The following is a 21926-nucleotide window of genomic DNA, read 5'->3' on the forward strand; positions in this document are numbered from 1 at the left end:
TCTGGGCACTTCTGAGCTCCTCACCACATACAAAGCTTTCATTCACAGCTTGGTGGAGTACTGCTCTCCCCTCTGGGCTGGTGCTCCTGCCTCACACCTAGCTCGGCTTCACACTGTAGAAACCCAAGCATTCAGAATCATTGGTATCTCCCACGACGAAGCTGATTAGGAGGGCCTTTCTCTCTCACCGCAGACAGGTTGGTGGTCTTTCTGCATTCTACCGACTCCTCTCTGGCCTAGCACCCACTTCTCTGTCTGTGTTCTGTCCCCCAGATTTTCCTGCAGGAATCAACCGTTCAATCTCCACCTTTTTTCCTGAAATTCCTAGTAGTGTCAATTTGTTTTATATCGTGTGCCCCTTCCCTGCCGTCCATCCCACGCCCCCCCCCTCCTCCCCACGCCGGTCCTCTCTCTTCCACAGATCTACCGACGTCCCTGTTCTCTACTGTTGTTGTGCTTGTATGCTTTCCTCTCTCCCCCTCTTGTCTCCTGCTCCCGTTTATCTATTGTATGTTTTATTGGTCTGTGCTTGTTCTCGTGGTGTAATGTGTTTGATCTTACACGAGCCTCGACTCGGTATACAAAAAAAAAAGTCATTTTTTTCTTTTCTGATTTAAAAGGATATATTAAGTTCTGAATCAAAAACAAAGGTTCTGTTATATTAACAGTGAAATAAAGAATTGTGGTGACCAAATACTTTGTCAATTTCTTTCAACTTCGTTTTAGAGAAAATTGTGAGTTATTTTTAAAAAGTGCAAGGGTGCCAATAATTTTGGCCACGACTGTAATTGTTGTGTAGATCATGCTCAATAAATTTCAAACTGATCAGACTAGGCATTGTACTTGGTGAATTATGTCATAGTGAAGGCGAAGACATCATTATTAACATATCTTATTCCCCATGGGGAGTACTTGGCAATTAACCATGTTTCAATTTTTTTCCCATTGAGTGGTTTCAGAGATATAGAGATGCAACATTTTTCCAAGATGGCGTCGGTACCACGTGACATATGGCGTCATAATTATCACAAAACATCTGTAGGAGGAGGCACTCATATGGTGTACAATTTCCTTGAAATCGGCCAAACGCTTGCTGAGAAAATGAAATTTAAAAATGCAGTCACATCCCTACGTATGCCGCATGCAACCGATCGCTTAACCTATAGCTTCTCAAAGTGGTCCCTACCACCCCCCAATGGGCGCTGGGAACTTTCAGGGGGGCGCTCGAGAGTCCACCGGCGGTAGGGGGCACTGGCAATGATTTGGGGGGCACTGGCGATTTGGAGGAGCAGCGGCGATTTGGAGCGCTCATTGGGCTTCCTGCAGTCTGAACAGGTTACCCGGCGCCATTCGGCAAATTGGCCATCCAATCAACGACCACATTCTTTCCCCCTTCGCATGGTTTTTATGATCACACATTCGCTGATGTCATGTAGGTATTTTGTTGTCCATACATGCTCACGCAACAAACATGATAGTGTATGGCACCAGCGAAATACTATTGGCCGCCAATGCGGCCAATAGTACAACACTAATTTTTGTCCCGTGGTGCCATTTCAACCAATCGGCTTGCAAGAATCTTTATGCGGGATATAATACACTCCATTCGTGCTGGACTATTCAACGTGCCTGGTTCAACTTTACAGCCTGGCCTGGCCAGCACAGACATTGGGCAAGGTATGAACAGTCAGTGTTAGCGCTGGTGTTAGTCTTTCGACACTTTGGCGTGTTGATTTCGTTATTCAAAAAAGCTTCACGTCCGGTCGGCTTCAAGATGTCGGCCTCAAAGAAAAAGTGTCGTCAGTATTCTGTTGAATACATCACGTATGGATTCATTCCATCTTCGACGAACAAACAGTTACCGATGTGTTTGTTGTGTGTTATCATGCTGTCCAATGAAGCAATGAAACCATCTCGACTGAGCGAGCACCTGAGTAAAAAGCACAGGGATAAGGCTCGCGCAGAGGTCAGCTATTTCCAATCGCTGAAAGAGAAATTTGAGAAGCGATCCACGGTAACGACGATGTTCAAAGCCAGCCAAAAGCTCATGGATAAAGGACTGGAAGCGTCGTATAAGCTGTCATTGCTCATCGCCAGATCTGGAAAACCGTATTCAATCGGCGAACAGTTGATCAAACCAGCTGTTGGGGAAGTGATAAAAACCGTTATGGGCCATGATCCGAATCCAGTTCTCTCGTCGATTGCGCTCAGCAATGATTCCGTGGCCAGGCGGATTGATGAAATGTCATCAGATGTAGAAGATAAGCTGTGTAGTGAGCTGAGAAGCACACACTTCGCCATCCAGCTGGATGAGTCCACTTTGCGTGACAGTGAAGCTCTGTTACTCTGCTACGTTCGCTTCATCTGTGATCAGGAAATGGTGGAAGAAATGTTGTTTGCCGCTCTCTGCAGACCGATACGAAGGGTTCTTCCATCTTCCAAATGTTGGAGAAGTACTTTACTGATAAGAACATACCGATGGAGAACATTCTCGCTTGCGCGACGGACGGGGAACCAGCGATGGTTGGCCGCCAGCGTGGTTGTATTGCACTTCTGAAGAACCAGGTACCGTCCGTGTTCGCCATTCACTGTGTCGTGCACCACCAGCATCTTGTAGCAAAAGCTCTCAGCACCAGACTTCATACATCACTCCAAACAGTAATCAAAGCAGTGAATAAAATCAAGGTGTCGTCTCTGCATGATCGGCTGTTTCGTCAGCTTTGCCAGGAGAACGATGAGGCATTCGAGCGGCTCCTGTTGCATACCGAAGTTCGATGGTTGTCCAAAGGCGCTTGTTTGCCCCGTTTCCATGCCCTCTTCTCAACAGTGGTCGAGTTTGTCGGAAATTGACACGGAGCTATCGGAGAAAGTGAATGCGATCGAGTATGATGTGGCTTACCTCATGGACATATTCAGTATACTGAATGATGTCAACAAACAACTCCAGGGTGACCATATGACGCTGATTAAAGTAAAGAAAGTGATCGGCGTGTTCGTAACCAAGGCGACTCTGCACAGGGAAACCCTCGGCCGCAGAGATATGTACCACTTTCCCCGGTTGGCAAAGGAAACTGCTGTTTCTGATGAAGAGCTGCTCGTTTATTGCAATCACCGTGAGAAGATTCGTGGAGATATGGAGCAGCGTTTCAGAGACATGCTAGAACTGTCGGTACCAGCATGGGTGATCAACCCATTCAAATGTGACATTCAAGATGTGAAGCACGAATTACAGGACGAAATTATCAACCTCCACAATGATGATGAGGCGAAGGCAAGATTCTCGCAGCATGAATACGGCAAATTCTGGATTCTGGAGCGGGGCGAATACCCCGCAATGTGGACAGAGGCAGAACTGCTGCTGATGGCGTTCCCCACATCATACCTTGTGGTTAGGGGAGTTACGGCTTAATATAGTCAATATAGTTACCGGCTGGACTAAAGCACCAAATTTTCACAGGAGTTAGAACATTGATTTAGGAAGATAATTAGCCTCTCCAAACAACTTTTGGCCCCCTATGAGGCCCACAGTGGCCCGTGCAAGATGATACACTTTGGTCTCCATTTATGGATCAAGGGAAGTAACTCAACTTATCTAAAATGATTTTTAATAAATAGATGATAATGTCTGTGTGCTCTAAAACATATCAGAAATCATAAACATGCATCAAATACCATTTTAGGTGTATAAAACTCTCAAATAGTTATATTTTAACAGTATAATAAATTATTAATATCGAATTATCTCCTTTGGAAGAGCAATAAACCTTTGGAAGAGCAACAAACCATTGGAAGAGCAATAAACCTAAATTGTTCCTCCCCTATACGGGTGTTTATGATGTTTGATATCTATGTACATAGCATCTAAATATCTGCTTTATGATTAATATAAATGGTATACCTCAACTGTAAACATACTTTTTTTCCAGGAGGATTCTTTCCCGGCGCATGCATATTGAATCAATCAAGGCCACCGAAAATCTTCAAGCGTTCTTCTGATAAATCATCCAAAATCAAATGGAATAGGGACTGTCAGGAGCAGGAAACCCAAACATATCGTGGATTATAAATATATGTTCGGTATATATCCTTATTTTTTTATTTTTGTAATTGACTTTTAATACTATCGGTTCATATAGGACGCGCTACATGAGTGTCGCCAATGAAAGTATATTCGTCCCAGCGCCATGTGGCAAACTTGCTAACTAATATTATATTATACCTTATTAACCTATACCTATATTAGCATGGGTTGACCGTTGTTTGTACATATATATATGGATACCTACATTTTAATCCTTTTTTGTGTTACTGTTACAGTGATTACAAAATGGATGAGGCCGAGGAAATCGATTGGTCCAGGTGTGTAATCTGCCAAGAACAAAAGACGGATTTACCCAAATGTCCAAAGAACAGGCAAAACTCAGATTAATTGTCAATATACGCATCGTTTTTAGAGAACGTACAGAAATTTCAAGATCTCGATGCTATGCCCGTTAAAGTTTCATTCTCGAAGGACGTCACCGCAGAAATTCTCCATCAGAACAACGCATGTTGGCACAACTCCTGTCGCCAGCTGTTTACAGACACAATGTTAACACGTGCGGTAAACAAGAAGCGAAAACATGACAACGTCTCTGGTAACATAGTGAGATCTTCGAAAAGACAGTCCCTCTCCTCGTCTGATACTAAATCAAGCTACAGTACTATCATCACCATGTCTTGTGTATTTTGTTCTGAAAACACCAATGAAGATTTACGTGAATGTTGTACGCACAATATAGACGTAAGGTTGAGAACGATGGCAACCGAGATGGAGGACACGGATCTTCTAGCCAAACTCGCTGGTGGAGATGTGATAGCCATCGAGGCAAAATACCACTCATCGTGTATGACGAAGTATAAAAATGTGTATCGTTCGCACATACGAAACAGGAACAGGAATGCTGACAGTAGTCATGAACAAGCCAAAGAAGAGCATTTGTAGAGCTGGTTGACCACATCAAGGAACAAATAATGTCAGAAACAAATATGTTCAGACTCAAAGATCTGTATGATCTTCACCAAAGTAGGCTACAACAATTGGGGTGTGATTACACCACAAACAAAACACGTCTGAAAGAAAAAATTATCGCCCATTTTATGGAATATGGAATTCAGGAACAGACCGTTAATAAGAATGTTTCTAATATTTCTAGATGGAGTGAGAAAACTGATCAAAGAAGCGTGAGAAACACGTGACTACGGTGCCGAAGCACTCCTATTTTCCAGAGTTGCTAAAATGTGCAGAAACGAAATTTTCAAAGATACAATAAGCTTTGATGGAAACTTTTCAGAAAATTGCCAAGATATAGCCCCAAACACTAAAACACTAATCTCAATGTTGTTGTATGGTGCCAATTTGAAAGGAGACATATATGAGACACAACCATGCAATACTATCACTCAACTTCTGATCCACAATGGGAAGAGTCGGCCTAAGCCAAAAGCAGAATCCTCATCTTCAGCGCCTTCCAAACGACATTCTCACTTGCACGAACCGCCCGCTCCTGTATATATAGGATTGAACATTCACACATCAACGAGGAGCAAGACTATGATCGAGAAGTTTGAAAAGTTAGGTGTTAGCATATCATATAAGCGTGTACTAGAAATCGAAAAATCAATTTCTCAAAAACAGCTGGCCCAGTTTGACAGTGATGGTCTAGTATGTCCGCTGCAACTTCGGCATGATCTTGTAACTGTGGGCGCGATTGACAACATAGATCATAACCCGTCAAGCACAACAGCCTCTGGATCACTGCATGGAACAGCAATGACAATTATGCAGCATCCCACTGAACATAATAAGGGTCAAGATCGTCATGAAATTAATTCCGATGCATCTAGGTCAACGTACGATCTACCAGATAGCTACACCATAGTTCCTCCGCTCTGCAAGGCAACTATCCAAGTACCTAAAATCACGACGCAAACGAGTGAATCTAATCTTCACGATGCTATTGGAGAGGAGAATGACTGGCTGGCTTCAACATCAGAACTTGTAACGCACGAGAAGTTTGATGATTACGAGGCTATGTCTTGGTCGGCATTTCACGCAGCCAAAGAACGATCACCAACTTCTCCACCAGCCATTATTTCCCTTCTTCCTTTCTTCACGGAAAAGGCAGACTCTCCTGCAATGATCAAACACGGCATGGACATCCTAATATCGGCAACACGCTTCTTGAATCCTGGTCAGATGTCAATACTAGCCTGCGACTGTCCCATATATGCCCAATGCAAGTATCTTCAGTGGCGCTTTCCAGAATTATATGGCGAGGGGAAAATGCTGATCATGCTAGGCGGCCTCCATACTGAAAAGGCACTGTTGAACAGTTTAGGTGATCTGATGGACAAATCTGGATGGACTGAATCTCTTGTCGAATCCTCATTAGCAACTACTGGAACAGCAGACTCGTTTCATAAAGTGTCGCACATTACCCGGACAAGACATGCCCACCAGGTTAGTTAAAATGGTCACTGTCTCCATGCCTGCATGTCACAATAATTATTGTCACAGTCATTAAACAATTAAAATCACACGTATAATAATATTGTAAATGAACATCTTCAAAAATATGTATGTTATTACTAATTTACTCATAAATTTGTCTTTTTTCAGGTAACAGCGTGCGCACTCTTTCATCTCAGACAGGAAGCGTTCGAAGAATACAAGCAAGAGTTCGGAGATACTGAGTACGAACAGTGGCGTGGCGAAATGTTGGATAAGAGTCCAACGTTCTTCTATTGGGATCTGATTCTACGGACGGAATTGACTGTATTAACATTCATACGATCTCACCGCGAGAATAACTTCGATCTGTATGTACGCTCTCTCGAGGCTCTCATGTTCCTGTTTTTCACGCTTGACCACCACAATTACAGCAGGTGGGTTTCCGTCCACATACGAGACCTCGCATCACTAAGCAGCAACGCCAAAGACCTTCTTTGGAAAGCTTGGGTGGTACAGAAGACCTGCCACAGATTCTCAACCATGCCTCTCGACCAAGCCCACGAGCAACAAAACGCCATCGTAAAAGGAAGCGGGGGCATAATTGGCTTAACAGAAAGTCCGGCAGCGTTAAAAGACTGGGTAGTGGCAGGACCCGAAAAAGCTCGTCTATTAGTAGAATTTGAGGACAATATTTTGACACATCCTGTACAAAATGAGAAGCACCATGAAGAGAATACGTCCACACAACGCAGCTTTCACCACCAATCTCGTTCTCTAATCGACACCATCAATGCATATGGAAATCCATTCTGTGAGAGCGGCTCTGAACTGATCATTCTAAACACACGCGATTGTGCGAGCAAAGAAGTGGTAGCTACAATCAAGTCGTTGGAGTCTGTTGGTAATAAAAAGTATAACGCGTTCAAAAAAGATGTGTTTGAAGACCAAACGAAGACAATACACGATGTCATAAAGAAACATAATCCGATACTGTTTAAAACGCCAAAGACAAAAAAATCAGTCAAATCAAAACAACTTGCGGGATTGAAAAACGATGTCGCTCTCTTTGGTAGACTCTATATTGCCAATCAGCAACGCAATGGAGATATCAAACTGTTCTTCCGTCATGAAAACCAGTTGTTCCCTCCCTCCCTGTCTGACATGGGGAAGCTCCATAGCATAACAAAGTCGGACTTGTTAACATCATTGGAGATTCCTCCGACCGAGTCAAATGTAAACAGCACACATGATTGTAAAATCTTCGACGGCGGGGCTCTCATTCACATGCTTCGGCCAACGACAATGACGACGTTTGACCAATATTCCAAGAATGTGTTCTTGCCCTATATCGAAAAAGAGGCATCACGATCGCGCATTGACATTGTTTGGGATGAATATCGTAAGAGCATCAAGGCGAGTACACGTCAGAAAAGAGGCGAAGGTGTAAGACGAAAAGTTACCTCTACCGCAAAAATACCCAGAAAATGGCCTGACTTTCTTCGTGACAATCGAAACAAAACGGAATCGTTTCAATTTCTAAACCGTGAAGTAGAGGAACATTCTTTTTCCAGACCGGTGATAACTTCGGGCAATGACAGTTCGGTTGGACCGTGTGATCACGAGGAAACAGACACTAGGATTGTTGTCCATCTGATAGACGCAGCTAAACATGGACACAAGAATATTGTGGTAAAAACTGTCGATACCGACGTGATTGTTATTTTGGTAAGATTGTTTTCACAAATAGTTGATGATCACCCCTTACTGCAAATAAATGTTGAGTTTGGAGTAGGCAAGGACCTCAAAGTCATCTCGATCAACAAACTTTATGAGTTCCTCGGACATGATGGATCCAATTTGTTACCATTTTTTCACGCATTCAGCGGCAGTGATTCCACTTCAGGTTTCAGGGGCAAAGGCAAAAAGACAATATTCAAAATATGGAAGTCGTTCCGTGAGGCAACACAAACGTTCCTCGAAATATCAAGCAACCCATTTGCAGCCATCAACATATCTTCGGACGTCTTCAAAGCACTCGAACGATTTACTGTACTCGTATATAACAAAACATCCGATAGCGAATCCGTGAATCAAACACGTTTGAACCTCTTCTGCAAAAAATCCCGCAGTTTCGAAAATCTTCCACCGACTCAAGACGCTCTTTTCCTTCACGTTCTGCGAGCAATATACCAATCAGCAGTCTGGATGATGGCACACAAGGTAATAATATAAATATACCACATGACAGTCTTCATTCCTTGATCTTCCATCTTATAAAGTTCTGCTAAATAATTTACCTAGCACTGTTACATTCTACATAATTATTCTTTTTCAGTCGCTGCAAAATCTCCCATCACCGCTACAGTGGGGATGGGAGGAAGACGATGAACAGAGCCTACAACCCACATGGATGACCCTTCCCGAGGCGGCCGAGGCTTGTGGCGAACTGATTAAGTGCCGATGTACCGGAAACTGCGTTCGGTGTAAATGTAAAAAGAGTGACCTTCCATGCACCAGGCTGTGCACATGTAACTGTGAAATATCTTAATAACAGTTCCGGTGATGATTAAATGTTATGATAGCGTATACATGCAACGTAACTCTGTAAATGGCACATTACATCACTCCTTTATCCTTACTTTGCAACTGTAGAATAAATATTCTTGGATAATTACAGGAAAAATCAAGCTAAAGATAGTGCTTTATACTTTGATGGAATAGAAGCTATTTCAAGAGAGGTAATTCGATATTAATCATTTATTATACTGTTAAAATATAACTATTTGAGAGTTTTATACACCTAAAATGGTATTTGATGCATGTTTATGATTTCTGATATGTTTTAGAGCACACAGACATTATCATCTATTTATTAAAAATCATTTTAGATAAGTTGAGTTACTTCCCTTGATTCATAAATGGAGACCAAAGTGTATCATCTTGCACGGGCCACTGTGGGCCTCATAGGGGGCCAAAAGTTGTTTGGAGAGGCTAATTATCTTCCTAAATCAATGTTCTAACTCCTGTGAAAATTTGGTGCTTTAGTCCGGCCGGTAATTTCAAATTTCATAACTCCCCTAACTACTGGACATGTTCTGCTGAAACATTGTAGGTCGTGCAAAATAAAATAAAAAGTAAAGTAAAATAGAGTAAAATATTATTCAGAAAATATTTGGCTTCTGTTATTTTTGCTTCCTATCTACATAAATTCTGGGTGTCCAACCATGAACGATAGGACAAGGGGGGCATTGGGCCGGTTCAAGAGGGCAGAAGGGGGCGGTAGTCCAAAAAAGTTTGAAAACCACTGGAAGCCTTAACCCCACGACCTACAAGGGTTTATTTTGCCCCATAGACACACTTTGGGGCAAATTTTGCTTTGTATTAATACATATTGCTTGTAGCAGGAAGTGTGGTAGTGCACATAAATGCACACAGGGTCAAGCTGACCAATCTGTAATAATATCCTATTCACAGTTGCCAATTTCGCCTTTTACTGGCCAAATTAGCTGATTTTGGACTTTTTCGCTGTCGTTTGACCAAGAAAAAGGTGCCGGCGAAATCATTTTTTGGCCTTTTTATTTCTTCAGGGCTGGCCAAATTGCTTTTTTGAGAATACGTATGAGAACTTTTCGAATTTTGGCCTTTTTCACAGCGATTTGGCCAATTGTAATCTTCGATTTGGCCAGCAGCTAAAAAAAACATGGCAACCCTGATCCTGTCATCACCTTTAGGTTATGATACTTGTAACGGTTTACTGGCAAAGGTTTCACGTCACGTCTTTCTACTTTCCTTTTGTGACGTATCCACAGAGTTAGAGGGTGAAAGGCAGCACGCGACACCGAGGCAGGAGCTCCGTTTTATTCCAGGCGGGAAAGGCTCTGCACATGCGCATCACAGACTTGTGTTGTGATCGTCTTGAAGATGCAGCACAAGATGATATCTGAGGTCTCAGGATAATTCTACGCTTCTTGGGTGAAGGCTCAGTGGTATACATATTTGTTTCTATGTTTGCAAGTCGTAAACACCCTTTAGCTTCAAACCTCAGACCCTGTTCCTTCCTTTTCCTGTCACTGTCAGTGAACCAGAAGGCGCAAGTGACTGCCTGGTGTGGTGATGATAACTAGCAAGGTTTCTCGCTTTAAAGTCTAATTGTAAAACGATTTATCTTTCTAACCCATCCAACTGTACCCAGACATTCATGGATTCAGATTTTATTCCAATAAACATCACAAAAACCTTGTAATTTGCCCACATTAACTCTGCACGGTGTCAAAGAAACACAGCAACACGGGCACCGCCATCTTCGAACGACCGAGAGAATGAAGGAAAATCCGATAATCCGATTGGTTAATATCAGTGCCGTCCGTATCTGTGGTAACTGTTATAGATTTTGAAGAAAAAAAAATGCTATTTATATTGAACAAATAAATACTTTTAATAGAACATTGATTATTTAGCTATAATATGTCTCAGGAAAGACTTTTATACAAAATATTTACTTCACCTTGTACATTTAAACACTCCAATTTCTGCGTTCACCTCATGGAGTACAAACACCCATTAAGTGTGATTGCAATCCAGTATACATGTTATTCAGGAAATAATTCACCCGAAGGGTGGGAAAACTGCGAAAGTCATTTAGTTGTATTATATAGATAATTAACGAGTTGTGTTATATGATAAATATTGTCTTAACATAGCGATGATTAATTGGGCGGTGTATAACAGTTAGGGCAGAGATCTAAAAATATTTATACAGTATCTTTGCAGGAAATATCAGGATGACTTCGAAAACAAAAGATATTAATATATTAAATTTATTTTCCTTCAAAAATATCATTAAGGTTTTTTCTGTCAGGCCGTGAATTCGATGTGAGCACCTTCGTATTTTACCGGAACCGGATTCCATTCCACTTCCACAGAACAGATGCAATCGTTCAACAGTTCAACTTGTGATTGGTGGCGTGTGGGCCGTGGGGTCGTCTTCACCTCAGGTTGGACTCCATAATTAGCGAACCTTCTAGCACACACACAGATATAGGGCACTGAACAATTACATAATCACTAACAGTAATACCATGGGAAATAAGTTAGATTACTTAAAATGCATCTTTCATTCCAATTCGTGCCTTTAAGTTTAAGTGAATCTGACATTTATAGTAGAATTTAGAAATGATTACAACGCGTTTTAATTGATGATTTATATTAATTTAACATAATATTCGATTTTAGGCGAAATGTACAAATGGTGTTATTTTATTGCTGCTTTGAGGTACTTTATGCCTATGGACTGGCGCCTTTCTTTCCGCAACGGTAGATGGATGTAAATACAGAACGTTACAGTACAGTACTGTACATACTGTACTCGTATTCAAAACTGAAGGCACTGCAAACTAGTGTAGCTGCTGAATCCGCAAGAAGTTAACAAGTTTCTGGTACAGCGCTCGCCAAGTGGCTTAAGCACTCCTTTCGAAACTGTTGCTAAGGAACTGCCTGCTTAGCCAGCGCTAGCTAGCTGCTTTGTGACTGAACACACCACTGGTCGGACGTTTCGACCACCGAGTGCTGCTCTTCCGGGATTGTGCAGGTGAGGTATGGATGTTCCAAGCGGAAAGGTAACACAAGACTCACTGCAGTCATGTGATCTGACACACTCTTAGGAGGATATTTCATGTGCACGATCCCTGCACAGTCCTGGGGTGTGTTACGTTAGCAAGCGGCTTGCTTACCACTCGCCAAGCGGCTCGCTTGGTTCAAAGCGCTCAAAAAATGTATCCCTTTGAAAATGCAAAATAACCGAAAAGGAGGACGTGTCTGGGGAAAACCGGACGTATTGTCGTGTGGTTTCCTCAACACTGAAAGAACCACGGAAGGCAAATGAGCGTTAATGGAGGCGTTTTGAATCAAACTATATGGCGGAGTATACACGAGGAGGAAGAAGAGTACCGACTTACCTGGACGGGTCTCACCGACGTCTTCATCCTGCAAAAATAACAAAACGAAAACGGATTTAAAATGTACAGGTAAAATAAAAGGGTTTATTAAAATGGATGCCGATAACAAGAAACGCGACAGTAAACTAGATTCCTAAGCGGAGCGCTCACAGACACAGACACAGGGAAAGATAATGAAAATAAATGGATGTGCGTGCTTAGCTCTGATCACTGGTGAGGTCTCGTCAGGGTCAGCGACCGGGTCCGGCGTTCTGCGCGAAGCCCGTGCGTAGGCGGGAACCAGGCCTCGTTGCGCCGTTCGCGCTGCAGCACTCGTACACTGGTCCACACACGGAGAACCACAGTTCTCGGGCCGTAGCTCTTCCGGCTCCCTCTGCACGTCTCCCGATGGCGCCTCTGAACCCGGTCGGCTCGATCGCTTCCTGGAGCCCGTCGTCCACGCACAGCCATCTTCCACCAAAGTCCGGAACCAAGAGGAGGGAGTCGAGGGCAGAGGAAGGCGTGAGCGGCAACAGTGAGAGAGAAGGCAAGAAGGCAAGAAGGCAAGAAGGCAAGAAGGCAAGAAGGCAAGAAGGCAAGAAGGCAAGACGGCAAGAGAGCAAATGTCGGTCTGATGGTTCTTTTATTGACCGTCTCGTGATGTCATCTGTGCCTCTCCACCAATGCCCGCAGGCCACCACTGCATGCTCAGCTCTCCACCAATCCACACGCAGGCCACTTCTGACGTCATCGGTTGAACCTTGCCAATCAGCGCGCTGCTTCCTCCTCGTCCTTCCTCTACCAATCAGGGGGTAGCTTCTTGCTCCAGCCTTCCTGTTGGCCAACTCCCGCCCAATCACTGTCCTTCTGGGCATGGCTCTCGGCCTGTGGTGTCCTGTGTCCTCGACCAAGTCGGGGTTGTTAGTGGTAGTACTTGATGCCTGGCTTCCGGTTGGTTTTATTGTTATTTATTGTAATGTGCTTTTAATGGTCACTTCCTGCGCTAGTGTCTATTGCGGTGCCATAAGGGACAAATAATAAATCACCAAGGGTAAGACGTAAAAGGGATAATTTATCCTTATTCCCTAAGCTAGTTAACATGCCCCGCTCCCTCATGACGGGGACAGATATACAACTTATCCGACATCCTGGATAAACGAGCTCTATATATTACATGGTGGTGGTTCTTCTTCTTCACGACAGTCGGAGCATGATACCTACACAAATCTACCTGACCCTACATATCACTACCCCACTGACCTCTCCTGGTCCGAACTCCGCAGCCCTGGGACCGCTTAACAACGTGGCGGTCTCCATGGAAACAATGCTCTCATGGTACTCGAGCAACTGCTGTCCAGGCCATCGTTTTCAGTTTTACCTGATCCTTGGGTGACAATTCCCTCAAACTAATTGATTGTGTTAGCAGTGGCTATGGAGTACTCTATGAAAAGTAAAAGAAAAAGAAATTAAGGTGGTGCCCCATGCACAGCTTGCCTATAGACCTGCCGATGTGCTATCCACCTTCGTTGGTTTTGCACGATTGTAAATTTTAAAGAATTGGGAGGAAAAGTAGAAGTAACATGAAAAGTGTAGAATGCATGTTTCAATATCGTCCTCTGTGACAGTAGAATTGAAGAAATAACCACCAATTGTTTTTATTCCGACTACGGCGGCTATTTTGCTAACACATGGGCGTGTTCCGTTGGCAAGCGACCTGCTTACCACTTGCCAAGCACTTTCCTTGATCACTTGCTCTGCTTTCCAAGCGGTTTGCCTAGCCGTTGCTATGGAACGGCTGGTTTGGTAAACGATAGCAACCCGCTTGCTAACGGAACACACCCATGGTAGTGATGGGCAATTTCGGGAATTTTGGAATGGATTCGACTCCGAGTACTTCTTCTTTTTTTTTACGGCGTAGCCCATAGGGCAAAGCCGTCTCGAACAGTGTTTGTCCGTATGTATGTATGTATGTATGTATGTATGTATGTATGTATGTATGTCCCCTAAAACGTATACCAATCAGAGCTGAGGATCTGGTCACATTACAAGGGTGATATGATTACGTTTGATGTCATTACGGCGGTACAGCGGCTGACTCTCCACCACCGATATTTTGATTTATATGCCGTTCATGCCGAACATATTGTCGAACCTGTCATATATCACAATCGCCATGCTCTACCTTTACGTTTTTCATTCAGTGTGAAACACAAACAAACCGATTGTTAAAATGACTATCAAATGTCGAAAGCATCGGCATTACGTCTCTTCCAACAAAACGGTACATACTCAACTCTTGTGGGGGGGGGGGGGGGGGGGGGGTACAGTCACGTGAAAAAGTAAGTACACCCCATGTAAAGTTTTGACTTTTTCAACATATTTCAACATACAGCTATTTGATCTTCATTTCAACAATATTGATCGATAAAGTTGATATAATATAACAAATATCATGAAACATTTACATTTTGTAGTCCATTGTGTAATTTAAATAAACATATATGCAAATTTCACATGTGGAAAAAGTAAGTACACCCCTACATTTATCACTACATCAAATACCTAAAATTAGAATCAGGTGCACCAGCTCAGGTGCAAATGATTAGAACATCGTCAGAGAAGATCTTGGAGGAACCTGTCTTATTTAAACCTCAGACATTTACTTTGGTTTGCTCTTTGTTGTTGAAGTGTGCGGCGTCACCATGCCTAGATCAAAAGAGCTCTGAGGCCTTCAGAAAGAAGGTTATAGATGCCTACGAGTCTGGGAAGGGATTTAAAAAGATCTCCAAACAATTTGAAATCAATCATTCGACTGTCCGGAAGATCATCCACAAGTGGAGAAGATTCCAAACAACTGCCAACTAGTTCAGGCCAGGCCGCCCCAGCAAGTTCAGCCCGAGAGCAGACCGGAAGATGCTGAAAGAAGTCTCTAAAAACCCCAGAATGTCATCAGGGGACCTACAGGTAGCTCTTGCCACTGTTGATGTCAAAGTGCATGAGTCTACCATCAGAAAGAGGCTGCACAAATTTGATCTACATGGGAGGTGTGCCAGGAGGAAACCTTTGCTGTCCAGAAAGAACATCAGGGCAAGACTAAAGTTTGCCAATGAACACCTAGGCAAAGACCAGCACTTCTGGAACAATGTGCTCTGGACAGATGAGTCAAAGGTAGAGCTATTTGGCCACAGTACCAGAAGACATGTTTGGTGAAAACCAAAGACAGCATTTGACCATGGGAACCTAATACCAACTGTAAAGCATGGTGGTGGAAATATTATGGTTTGGGGCAGCTTTGCTGCATCAGGGCCTGAGCAGCTCACCATCATAGAATCCACGATGAATTCCTCATTGTACCAGAGGGTGCTTGAGGATAATGTGAGGCCATCTTTTGGAAAGTTGAAGCTCAACCGTAGGTGGACCTTGCAACATGACAATGACCCTAAACATACCAGTAAATCCACCAAGGAATGGCTGAAAATAAAGAAATGGAGGGTTCTGGAATGGCCAAGTCAAAGCCCGGATCTAAATCCCATCGAGATGTTGTGGGGGGGGGGGATTTGAAACGAGCTGTGCATGCAAGAAACCCCTCAAACATCGCACAGCTGAAAGAATTCTGCATGGAGGAGTGGGAAAAAATTTCTCCCAATCGATGTCAGAGACTGGTAGACAGTTATAAGAAATGCCTACTTGAGGTTGTTTCTGCCAAAGGGGGCAATACTACCTATTAGAGCCAAGGGTGTACTTACTTTTACCACATGCAAAATTTGCATTTATGTTTATTTAAATTATACAATGGACTACAAAATGTAAATGATTCATGATATTTGTTATATTATATCACCTTTATCTATCAATATTGTTGAAATGAAGATCAAATAGCTGTATGTTGAAATATGTTGAAAAAGGCAAAACTTTACATGTGGTGTACTTACTTTTTCACGTGACTGTAGCTTACAGTAGATATTCCCTCAGTTCTGTAAGTAAAACTTACCTCACGGATGTCTGGATTCCTCCAAATTTCTTTGTTTAATGTTATATACGGCATTAGCGACTGTTTAAAAAGCAAATCATGTGTGTTTGTGGTTTATAATATTTTACAAGCCCGGCTACACCGCTGTTAGACTTCAGGTCTTGTTTTTCTAGGAATCGATGGCATCCGCTAGGATTGTGAGGACTTTTGTGTTTTGTTTTATTTTTATTTAGTGTTGGGAATTGGGGCAATATTCGATTTAATATGGAACGTGCCAAGAAGAATTGCCTGCAAATTCCAATCGCTGGAAAGCAAGTGAGCTGTGAGAGTGATATACACCTGGGTTTGACAAGATGCCCAGATGTGTGTTGTGAGGACAATGGAAGTAGCGGCACAAATTTCACCTGCTTTATCAATACACTTCAGGAAGCATATTTCTCATGATTGTGCGATGACTTAGGAGGTCTTTGAACACAAAGTCTTCAACAACAGATACAGGCTGCCTGCCCCTCACAATCATGTTTATCAGCATCTGGTTAATAATGTCATTTTATCTTGGAGAATCAGCACCATACTTGGATCAGTTGGTGATTTTACACAACATGCTAAGAATGGTAGATTGCGAACTTCTTGCCGTTACAGATTTTGGTTTCTTTGAATTTGCATTATCAACCGTCACTCGTCATCTTCGCTACCAAAGGTGTACGCAGGTTATGTTTTCACTCCTGTCTGTCGGTTTGCCTGTGAGCAGGATAACTCAAAAAGTTGTGGAAGAATACGGATGAGACTTGGTGGACAGGTTGGGTGTGTGACAAGGACGAACTTATTAGATTTTGGTTCAGGTCTGGACCCAGATCCACCCTCTTGGTGGAATCGAAAATGTAAACTGTTCAGCCTGGCGAAGGTATGCACTCTACTGAGTGCCAGTCTAGTTACCTCCACCACCGAAGGTGGATGGAGGTTATGTTTTCACCCCTGTTTGTTTGTCTGGTTGTCTGTCTGTTTGTCTGTCAGTGAGCAAGATATCTCAAAAAGTTGTGGATGGATTTGAACGAAACTTTGACACTACAAGGGGAGGTTTGACACTATCTCAAACGATTTGAGGAGGGAAAGGGTACACGGGACAAAACAAATTGACACTACAAGGAATTCAGGAATGAAGTCGGGTATTGAAAGATGTGGATTTGGGGTGAATTAACAGGGGTAGAAAAGATCAAGGTTTTGGATGGGGGAAGATAAGAGATGCTGAAGATGCTGAAGAGAACAGCTGTTTTAAAGACCTGGAGGGAGGAGTGGGATTGACGATAGTGTGGGAGTTTGTTCCAGAGGCGAGAAAAAAGAGAAATGAAAGAGTGAAGGTGAGCAAAGTCTTGATTTTGCCGTTTTCACCAGAAGAGGGTTGCTGGCAGTTCTTGTGCATCCTGCAGGAATATTTGGGGGACACAGCACAGACAGAGCTGGGGGAGCTAGGCCAGAGTGGAGTCTGTAGAAGACAGAAAGACCACCAACCCGTCTGCGGTGAGAGAGTGAAAGGCCCTCAGAATCACCTTCATCGCGGGAGATACCAATGATCCTGAAAGCTTTGGTTTATACAGCGTGAAGCCGAGCTAGGTGTGAGGCAGGAGCACCAGCCCAGAGTGGAGAGCAGTATTCCATTGAGCGACGGATGAAAGCCTTTTATGTGGTGAGGAGCTCAGGTGTGCCAAGGAAGGACTACACGACGGAGGATGCCCAGTCGGCGACTGGCTTTGGAGGCCAGCTTGGAAATGTGGTTTTCCCAGGAAAGATCATGGCAGATAGTGAGACCCAAAAGCTTGAGTGACAGAACTTCTTTGAGAGGATTGTTGAGAAAGTAGATGGGAGGATTCTCCAGACGGTCTTTTTGGAGAGACATAGTGAGAGTGTGAGATTTGTCATGATTGAAAAACATGTTCCACTTGTTTGACCAGTCTGTGATTTTGTCCAGGTCTGCAGAGAGTGAAGAGGCTGCTGCCTGCCGATCTGAGGGTTGAAATATGGAGCGGCAGAGAGTGGAGTCATCAGCAAAGAGATAGAGAGGATTTTCCAGAGAGTCGTAAAGATCATTGATGATTACTAAAAAAAGCACAGGGCCCAGAACACTGCCTTGAGGAACTCCAGCCTGAACAGGAAGGGAGGATGAGAGAAATACATTCAGGGCCACACATTGACTGCGACCGGAAAGGAAGTCCGCAAGCCATGCATGGAGATTTCCATGGATACCATAGGATGAGAGTTTGGTGAGCAGAGCGGGGTGCCAGACCGTATTGAAGGCACAAGATATGTCAAGGGAGACGGCTCTGATTTCCTGTTTGGTGTTGAGGGCCTCCACCCATTGTTGAGGTAGCAGAAGCAGCATGTCCAGAGTAGAATGACCTGGTCTGAATCCAAATTGATGATCGGAGATCAAGCCATTGGAGAAGAGGAAGGATTTGGTATCCGAAGTGATGATTGATTCCATGATCTTGCTGATTATATGGGAGCAGGTTGATTGGTCTGTAGTAGCAAGGATCTGTTTTTGCACATTTTTTGTGTAAAGCGGTAATGTTGGCTGATTTGCAAGCTGATGGCAGATGACCTTGAGCAAAAGAGAGGTGGAAGAGAACAGAGAGAGGCTGAGATAGAGCGGCAGAGCAGGATTTTAGGACCCGTGAGCTGATGCCGTCTGGTCCAGTTGCAGAATCAGAGTCGAGGATTGGCAGAGACTTCTCCACCTTTTCAGGAGAGAAGAACACAGATTCCAGGAGCAGCTGAGTTCGACTGGGTAAGGTGGGTACAGAGAGAGATGGGTTTGGGACACAAGATTTTGAGGCAAACACAGAGTTGAGGCATTCAGCTTTTTCACGTGGGGAGTCAGCTGTGTAGCCGTTTGAGGTAACGGAGGGGATGGAAGGCGAACAAACACTGGAAACAGATTTGACCAGATGCCACCAGGATTTGGAAGAGGGAGACAGGTTTGAGAGTTCGGTCTTGAGAGTGGACAGATATTGTTTCCTGGCTCTCCTGAGGGTGGACACACATTTGTTCCGGGCCATGTGAAAGGAAATGAGATAGGGTGCAATGAATGAGCAGTGATATTAATGAGCATTAATATTAATTAATATTAACAATAATAATAATAATAATTAATAATATTAATAATTATTATTAATTAATAATATTAATTATTAGTTCGATATTATATTAAATATTCGAATTTTAATTCGAATATTCGAATATTAATATTCGAATATTAATTAAAGTTTGATTGCACGAACGTGCAATCGTGTCAGGATTGCAAAGCAAGATTGCCTTCCGTTGGATTTGCCTTTCAGGAGGCGAAGGCAAGTTGTTTCAGGGAAACTGCCTCACCACAAGATTCCGTGTACCATGGATGGGAGGAAGGGTATGCCAACTGAAGACGAGATGGGATAAATCTGGGCATGAGAGAGAGCAATTTACTTTGGAAGAATTCCCAGGATGAGGATGTCAGAGGTGGTGGAGATGGGAGACGAGTCCAGGTGATTGATGGCTGCCTGAAGACCATGCCAGTCGGCCTGAGTGAAATGCCAGACTCGCCGACGCTGAGGAGGCTCTCTGAGAATGGTCAGAGAGATGTCCACTTTAACAAGCACATGATCAGATGAACCGATTGGAGCAGAAGAAGAACAGCAGACATTTGCAGGGAAGTTCGTCATAACCAGGTCTAGAAGAGATGATGTACCGTTGACTGAGATCCGGGTCAGGAAATTGACAGATTGTGTCAGTCCCAATGAGTCACAGAAGTCCTTTGCTGCGGTTCCATGGCTGGTGAGACAGGTACCCACACCCAGCCAGCTGGCATGATGACAGTTGAAGTCACCACATATGAGGAAGAGAGAGTTGGGATGAGTGGATTGAAGTTGGTCCATGTTGTCAGACAGCGAGATGTAAATGGAGTCATCACTGTTTGGAGGACGGTACAGAACACATATGAACAAAAGGTGGGAGCGGAGGGGAAGCCATAGCCAGAGGTACTCCTGGGGTGTGGTGGAGAGAGGGCAGTGCAGGGGAGTGAGGAAGAGAGTTTTTGATAAAAAATAGCAACTCCGCCACCAGGACGAGGCTCAGATCTATCATACCGAAATAGGAGGGAGTAACCAGGAAGAGAAATTGAGGAATCAGAGACATCTTGAAGGAGGAAAGTTTCTGTTTAGCCGATTAAGTCTGGTTTGTCTGGAGCAACCTGTATGGAGAGATCAATCAGGTTTGAGCGAAGGCCCCGGATGTTTGAGATCCATACCGTTAAGGAAGGGAGGGGGAGCATCGGATACAGAACAGGGGAGGGGAGGGTTTGGAAAGATGAGGGAGGAGAGGGGGAGGTAGGGAGGGTTGTTGACAGTGTGTCAGAGATGGCAGGAAAGCTCGGAGAAGAGAAAGGACAAGGAGGACAAAAGGTTTGATGATGATGGGATGTGGCACAGTGAGGTGTTGTTTGAGGGGCGGCAGAGTGAAGTCGAAGGTGGGAGGATGTGGAGGTATGAGTTGGAAGGGAGAGGAAGTGGGGAGGAGGCAGCTTTGTTCAAGGAGTTAAGAGGCAACTTTGTGGAGGAGGGGTGAGAGGGGAGAATTGCAGAAAAATGGTGAGGCGTGAGTTTTGAAGTGGTGGGGTGAGGGGGGAAATTGAGGGGGAGTGGTGAGCAGGGAGATTTGAGGAGGAGTGGTGAGCAGGGAGATTTGAGGGAGAGGGGTGAGGGGGGGGGGGGGAAATTTGAGGGTGAGGAGTGAGTTGGGAGTTTTGAAGAGGTGGGGTGGGTTGGGAGTTTTGAAGGAGAGGGGTGAGGGGAGAGATTTGAGGGGGTGTCATGAGGGGGGAAATTTTAAAGTTTTGGGGGGAAATGATTAAATGATTAAAGGGGAAAATGATTAAAGGGGGGAAATGATTAAGGAGCAGAGAAAGTGAAATACTATGATGAAGAAAATAAAACAAAGAAGCGAAATGTAACAAATCTTCCATAAAAAGGATTTTTGCCCTATCTCCCCAAACTAGAGATGTTTTGGAAAGGAATTTCTTAAGATAAAAAATAAAATAACAAGGAGGTGGAATGGATTGAAATTGAAAAAAATGATATTGAGGAAATGCCGCTGGACTTGTAGCTTATCTGTGCCCTGGCCTAATGTTATAACCCAAATTTGGTAGCATTCTGACTGGTGGGTCTGGAGAAGAAGATTTTTGAAGGCATTTACTATGTCCGCCATTTTGACCTACTTGAAGTCACGTGACAGGAACGAGCTTTGCGTTTCCTGTTACCAGTCAGGAGCGGCATCTTGCTGCCAAATTTCAGCTGGATCGGCCCAGTTGTTTGGCCAGAGAAGTCAAAATAAGAGATGGACGATGACACGATGACATTACCATATCTGGAATTCTAATTCCAGATAAACTAATAATAAATAGCTCCGTGGGGGGCTGACGGTTATCTTCCCCATGGTTTCTGAGAAGATTAAAAAATATATATCACTTGAATTTGAGGTGAAACCCCCATTTGGGGCAAAT

At 43.7% G+C, this 21926-nt stretch overlaps 2 protein-coding genes across 3 annotated transcripts in view; both read left to right on the forward strand.

The window, feature by feature from the left end:
- The first annotated feature begins 2197 nt into the window (after nt 1-2197).
- On the forward strand, nt 2198-2850 carry LOC137414326 (protein FAM200C-like). Its single transcript, XM_078778760.1, has 2 exons — nt 2198-2401; nt 2485-2850. Exons 1-2 carry the CDS (start codon nt 2243-2245, stop codon nt 2848-2850), a joined length of 525 nt encoding a protein of 174 aa, XP_078634886.1. The 5' UTR covers nt 2198-2242.
- An 8563-nt stretch (nt 2851-11413) lies between these two features.
- Nucleotides 11414-21926, forward strand: part of CCNB1IP1 (cyclin B1 interacting protein 1) — a 160474-nt gene continuing 149961 nt past the window's right edge. The window contains exon 1 of one of the 2 annotated variants that reach the window (XM_068136437.2): nt 11414-11487. The gene's annotated coding sequence lies outside the window, so the exon portion shown is untranslated. The remainder of the gene's footprint in view (nt 11488-21926) is intronic. The other variant, XM_068136431.2, reaches the window with a different exon arrangement.

The sequence above is a fragment of the Myxine glutinosa genome, chromosome 1, assembly GCF_964187855.1.
Source record: "Myxine glutinosa chromosome 1, kmMyxGlut1.1, whole genome shotgun sequence".
Classification (NCBI taxonomy): Eukaryota; Metazoa; Chordata; class Myxini; order Myxiniformes; family Myxinidae; genus Myxine; species Myxine glutinosa.

Excerpts from the sequence above, each read along its gene's own strand:
- LOC137414326 (XM_078778760.1), top strand. The coding sequence starts at position 2,243 with ATGTCATCAGATGTAGAAGATAAGCTGTGTAGTGAGCTGAGAAGCACA. Across the intron at positions 2,402-2,484 it reads TGGAAGAAATGTTGTTTGCC|AACATTCTCGCTTGCGCGAC; the intron begins GCTCTCTGCAGA and ends ATACCGATGGAG.